At 39.8% G+C, this 5,845-nt stretch overlaps 1 protein-coding gene across 3 annotated transcripts in view; it reads left to right on the top strand.

Annotated features, from left to right (window-relative positions):
* The first annotated feature begins 1,618 nt into the window (after positions 1 to 1,618).
* The window catches only part of LOC138961745 (transmembrane protein 272-like), a 6,986-nt gene continuing 2,759 nt past the window's right edge, over positions 1,619 to 5,845 (top strand). The window contains exons 1-3 of one of the 3 annotated variants that reach the window (XM_070333417.1): positions 1,619 to 1,884; positions 3,999 to 4,050; positions 4,896 to 5,006. In XM_070333417.1, coding sequence (XP_070189518.1) covers positions 4,005 to 4,050; positions 4,896 to 5,006 — 157 coding nt within the window. In that variant the 5' untranslated portion in view covers positions 1,619 to 1,884; positions 3,999 to 4,004. Of the gene's footprint in view, positions 1,918 to 2,907; positions 3,160 to 3,998; positions 4,051 to 4,895; positions 5,007 to 5,845 lie in introns of those variants that run through there. The other 2 variants (XM_070333415.1, XM_070333414.1) reach the window with 2 other exon arrangements.

The following is a 5,845-nucleotide window of genomic DNA, read 5'->3' as shown; positions in this document are numbered from 1 at the left end:
GTTGTGGTCAGTGACCCGGAACGAACAAAATATCAAAAGCCAAAGCCCGCGAATTTGTGTGTAGCAAAGTTCAAAGGCAAAGACACCCCATAGTGAACTCGACACATTTCAAAAGAGGAACATGTTTTTATCTTTCTAGAGAATGTTCAGCATCAAGATAACGCAACGAAACAGACACAGGTTTCTTGAACATAAGTGGGGTACTTGTGGTTTTCTTTTCTTCAAACCAGTATCTTGTGCCTGTGCTTGTGGGGTACTGGGGGTTTCTTTTCTTCAAACCAGTATCGTGTGCCTGTGCTTGTGGGGTACTGGTGGTTTTCTTTTCTTCAAACCAGTATCGTGTGCCTGTGCTTGTGGGGTACTGGTGGTTTTCTTTTCTTCAAACCAGTATATTGTGCCTGTGCTTGTGGGGTACTGGTGGTTTTCTTTTCTTCAAACCAGTATATTGTGCCTGTGCTTGTGGGGTACTGGTGGTTTTCTTTTCTTCAAACCAGTATCTTGTGCCTGTGCTTGTGGGGTACTGGTGGTTTCTTTTCTTCAAACCAGTATCTTGTGCCTGTGCTTGTTCCAAGGCTGTATGCAATTTCGAAATCATACTAACCTATTTAGATCAATTATTGCGCAAACGTGCGCTTTCGCAATCGATCTGGCCGACTGTTTCTCAGTCCATGAAATTCAAGAAGTGTGACTTTCCCTTCTGTTTTATATGTTGCAACGACGTTTAAAAACGAAGGTAAAAAAAAAAAAGTATGTTTATCTCCCGACGATAAAACATGCACAAAACACTATCTCGCCCGAGACAAAGGAGAAGGGACGAGGTAAGTAGTCTACGCTACGCTACTATAACCCTAGGTCAGATTGGCCTCAGCCCGTATACCAGCCCAGGAAATAGAGTTTTGTTGTTGTGATCTAAGTAATGAATTATCTAATTACTAAACATAATAATGCATTATTAAGCTACTTAAATGTTGCAATATTTAGATCGAAACAAAACGAAAACATAATTTTCTTCACAAACGGATTGCCATAAATAACCAGTATGTATCAAATAAAGATTTTATTTCAATACTCTTTAAAACAATTGCTTGTTTAATTAAATGATGAATTCTTCAACAAAAAAACATTACTTACTAAATAATGAATCTCTACGGCAATATGTCTGCTATATAATGCATTTTTTTCTGTAATGTCCCGACAATTTTGAAGACGAGCTCCGTACGGCTCTGTCACTTTAAGAGGGATTTACATCAAATCTATTCACAATTTCGTTTCAATACTGATTCTAAAAACAGCATATGCATCTGAATTAACCTGCGATATGCAAGAATATTGACTCAATAAATTATGATTTATTTTGCTATTCAAAACACGTGTTTATCGAGTGCATTCCAATATAGCCGCCGACATTCTTTTTAACGACAAACATTCACACATACCTATCTTACCCTAATTTGCTTTCAGACATGTTTTCCCTACAGCTTAGGCTGAACAACGACAAATTACAAAGTCAAAAATGTAATATGAGTAGATTGGGAAATAAGTCACATGAGCTGCTAATGGACTGTTAGAAATAAAAGGGCATTCTAGATCACCCTCACGCACTCCTGGCTGATGTCTTTCGCTGCAAGCAGACCAGGCTGATGTCTTTCGCTGCAAGCAGACCAGGCTGATTTATTTCGCTGCAAGCAGACCAGGCTGATTTATTTCGCTGACACCAGACAAGGCTGATTTATTTCGCTGCAAGCAGACCAGGCTGATTTATTTCGCTGCAAGCAGACCAGGCTGATTTATTTCGCTGAAACCAGACAAGGCTGATTTCTTTCGCTGAAAGCAGACCAGGCTGATTTATTTCGCTGCAAGCAGACCAGGCTGATTTCTTTTTCTGTAAGCAGACCATCGCTTTTCTGGTTTAAACTGGTAAGGATCCGTATATCTGCATCTCTTTCTCTGTCTGGATCCAGATTTATGCATGTTTTCTAACAAATAAACAATCTATGGATGCATGTTTATCTGATCCAAAAGTTTTTATTATTCATCTCTTCTAAATATAGTCTGTTCTGTTTTGTGAAGAACGGTATCTTTGCCATATTAAACACGCGATAAGGTGGCAGTACTACTTATTGAGAGGTGCCTTTTTATGTTGGTGGTATGTTTCCTGAATATGATCCAATTTCCATAAAATGTGGTCACAAATTAGATCATACTTTCAATATTAAGAAAAACAAACATATTGTGCAGAAATTAGTGTATTGATGTATAACAATTAAATAATTGAAAATACCAACACCCGCACAGGTACTACAGTGTGAGTGGATTGCCACATAATATTATTCAAACGCAATGAACAGCTACTGAACTTAGTTACATTACATCAGACAATGTTACTGATTTCATTGAAGGATAAACCTAAACGGAAGTGCGTATGGTTAAAGATTTCTGTTTTACCTTTTTTTGAATGTTAATGAAATACTAGAGTAAAATGTGCACTTTGCTATCACTGTATGCTGAGCTATGATGTTTTTTAGGCGAAGATTAGAGGTTCAGCTTCCCAAAAATGTTGTGAAACATAACTGTGCAAAATGACAACACTGTATGATATCAGAGGAAAACCATAACGTTAATTGAAATTTCGCAAATTTTTCCACGCGTCAAAATGAGAATGCCAAATTTACACACCAACTGAGTCATTTAGAAGGGTCATGTCAATATTACTGTGTTCCACTGGCACAGAATTCAAAATCACATCATCTGGCACTGTATCTGAATTATATGAAGTCTACTTCAAATCCTCAGTGGCAGCGTTTTCTTTCACGTCCATCACACCATACATTCACTTTTTTGGTGGGCGTGTCCTTGTTATGATTACATATATGGAACACAAACGTTCAGTATTATCACTGTTATCAACCGCCGACGAAAGCACAGTCACTGACGCTTTAGATTCAGTGCACATTTGTGTCGCTTTGGAAATCCCAGTCGTGTGTTGGTTTCCGTGATATTTTTTATTCGTTGTGTTTCACAGGTTTTTTACCTATCTGAAGGCATTTCTTCAGGGGAAACAGCACTATGAACAAAGACAACAAAATGACGACATTCTCAATACAAGTCGAGTCTCGTGTGAAGTATGACACGGGAAGCGACTGGTGCAACGAGGAAGTGGTTCGTATTCGTAGTATTAAAGGGAGTACCTATTATGTTATGCGCGCTAAAAGTATAGATTGCGTTGTGGACAAAATTGTAGATGCTGAGCTCAGTTATCCCCTCGCCATCCCCCCTTTGACACGAAATATCTAAAGAAAAAAACACACACTTATGGCACTTAGACAAAAAAATGCAAAATATACGACACAATCTGTATCAAAATAACTAAACACATTATGGAATAAAAACGAAGTGATTTTTGTTAAAATCTCAGGTTGGACTGCCACTTTAACAGAGCGTATATGTGCAGCCTACATAGTAGAATGTGTTCCCACTCTCTGCACACATGCAAGACATAGAAATAGGGGGTTACTTGTAAAAAGACACATAATTGTAATAGTATCGCATGTGTGTGTGTGTGTGTGTGTGTAACGATAAAGCGATAATGTCTAGCAACTGTCTCTCGTCTCATCAAGAGCTATACAGTTCAGGTTGGGGATTGTAATTATGTGACCACACACCAGGAATACCTTAAACATAAACGTTTGAGCGCTCAGTTACTCAAATTGAAAACGGCTGTGAGATACATATTTGAAATTAAGCCGAGAGCTACTGAGTTCGTCTTGGGTGTTGAAACGATGAAATCACACACGAGGGAGGTCTTAGAATTAGTGTTTGCGCGCTCTATTTTTCAAATTCAAGTGCTGTGTTTGGTTGTCTAAATTTGATCTCATTAAAAAAATTTTTTTTAAAAAATCAGAAAATATTAAAGTATGACCCAAGGCTGAGACCAGACAAATACATGTTCATACTTTGTGTGTCTCTCCTGAGATGATGTCTTGTGTATTTGCTTTTAGAGTCCAATGGATCCGGAGAAGCCTGATGCTTACACTGCAGGATCGCGCAAAGGTAAAACTAAGAGCTCAGAGGATAAATATATTCGCTACACAGGGCATAACTTGTGATGTCTGACCATTCATCTACGCTTCCGTCTGAAACAAGTTGAGATATAGATATGATAATATATTGCTTTTGTGATAGACACGTGGGGGAATTCGGGCGTTGTGATTAGATAGTCTCACACTACAGCCCTATTTCGATCATCGGTCCATATGTCCACGACAGTTGCTAATTAACCTTTATATTTACAAAAACAAAAACAAAAACGTGGTTCTGGTTTCATCGCTGCGGGTGAAGTGCTCGCATACCTGGTCAGGTTTGCGTCTTTGCCTGTCGACTGACGATTACATTTGCACATTTTGTTTTGTTTTACAATACATGAAATACATTCTGGTTAAAATGCCATTCTTGGGGAGGCAACACACCTTGCAAAACTCTAGTAGCTGCATTCTAGCAGACGGTCTTCCCAGTGTATTGCCGTGAAGCAGCAAACTCTCCTTTCCCTATGCAACTGAACGTCTATTGTATGCAATGTTGAAATGAAGCTACCAATCTGAAAAATTAGGGTTCGGTGTTACCGTTTCGTTAAACTTACACATTGTTCCAACTACCCGATCTTTTTATTTTCACAAACACATAAAACTGCGATTTAGAAAAATTATCTCCTCTGAATCGTGTCTTATTTTAAATATATGCGTCACTGAATGTGTAATATTAATTGCATATATTAGTTGCCCTTGAATTTCATTTTTGACAAATTTTGAAAATACAGATTTCACCCATACATTTTTTTTCGGGAGGGGGGGGGGCAGGGGATGATCAAAGCATAAACTAATATGTGTTTTATTTTGCAGGACCCCCGCCCTCGTATGATTCCCTGTTTGGCAAAGTTAAGGCCATGAAGGAAGAGTCCACCGGCAATGTTGAATTCGTAAAGAATGTCGTTTTTCTGCTCATTGGCAGCGGTGAGTAATTTGATCTCCTGCACATACATGTTACCTGTCTGCTTGTCACATTTCATTGTTGTGTGTATACTATAGTTTCTTGTGTTTTCATGTCGTCAGTGGGCGGGGATGTAGCTCAGTCGGTAGCGCGCTGGATTTGTATCCAGTTGGCCGCTGTCAGCGTGAGTTCGTCCCCACGTTCGGCGAGAGATTTATTTCTCAGAGTCAACTTTGTGTGCAGACTCTCCTCGGTGTACACGCAAGCACAAGACCAAGTGCGCACGAAACAGATCCTGTACTCCATGTCAGAGTTCGGTGGGTTATAGAAACACGAAAATACCCAGCATGCTTCCTTCAAAAACGGCGTATGGCTGCCTAAATGGTGGGGTAAAAAACAGTCATACACGTAAAATTCCACTCGTGCAAAAAACACGAGTGTACGTGGGAGTTTCAGCCCACGAACGAAGAAGAAGAAGAAGAAGCTTGTCACAATTCATGTCTGTGTGTATACCATAGTTTCTTGTGTTTTCATGTCATCAGTGTGGTTAACTTGGTAGCTTAGAGTTTGATAGTAGAGCAGGGGGATTGTGTGGGCACGCGGGATACTTTGTACCAATGCGCCATAAGCTCTGGCCGGATACTTTGTACCAATGCGCCATAAGCTCTGGCCGGATACTTTGTACCAATGCGCCATAAGCTCTGGCCGGATACATTTTACCAATGCGCCATAAGCTCTGGCCGGATACATTTTACCAATGCGCCATAAGCTCTGGCCGGATACTTTGTACCAATGCGCCATAAGCTCTGGCCGGATACTTTGTACCAATGCGCCATAAGCTCTGGCCGGATACTTTGTACCA

Source organism: Littorina saxatilis, linkage group LG3 (genome assembly GCF_037325665.1).
Source record: "Littorina saxatilis isolate snail1 linkage group LG3, US_GU_Lsax_2.0, whole genome shotgun sequence".
In the NCBI taxonomy this organism is placed as follows: domain Eukaryota; kingdom Metazoa; phylum Mollusca; class Gastropoda; order Littorinimorpha; family Littorinidae; genus Littorina; species Littorina saxatilis.
Note: the sequence above shows the minus strand (reverse complement) of the source record. Positions and strands in the feature narration are given on the sequence as shown.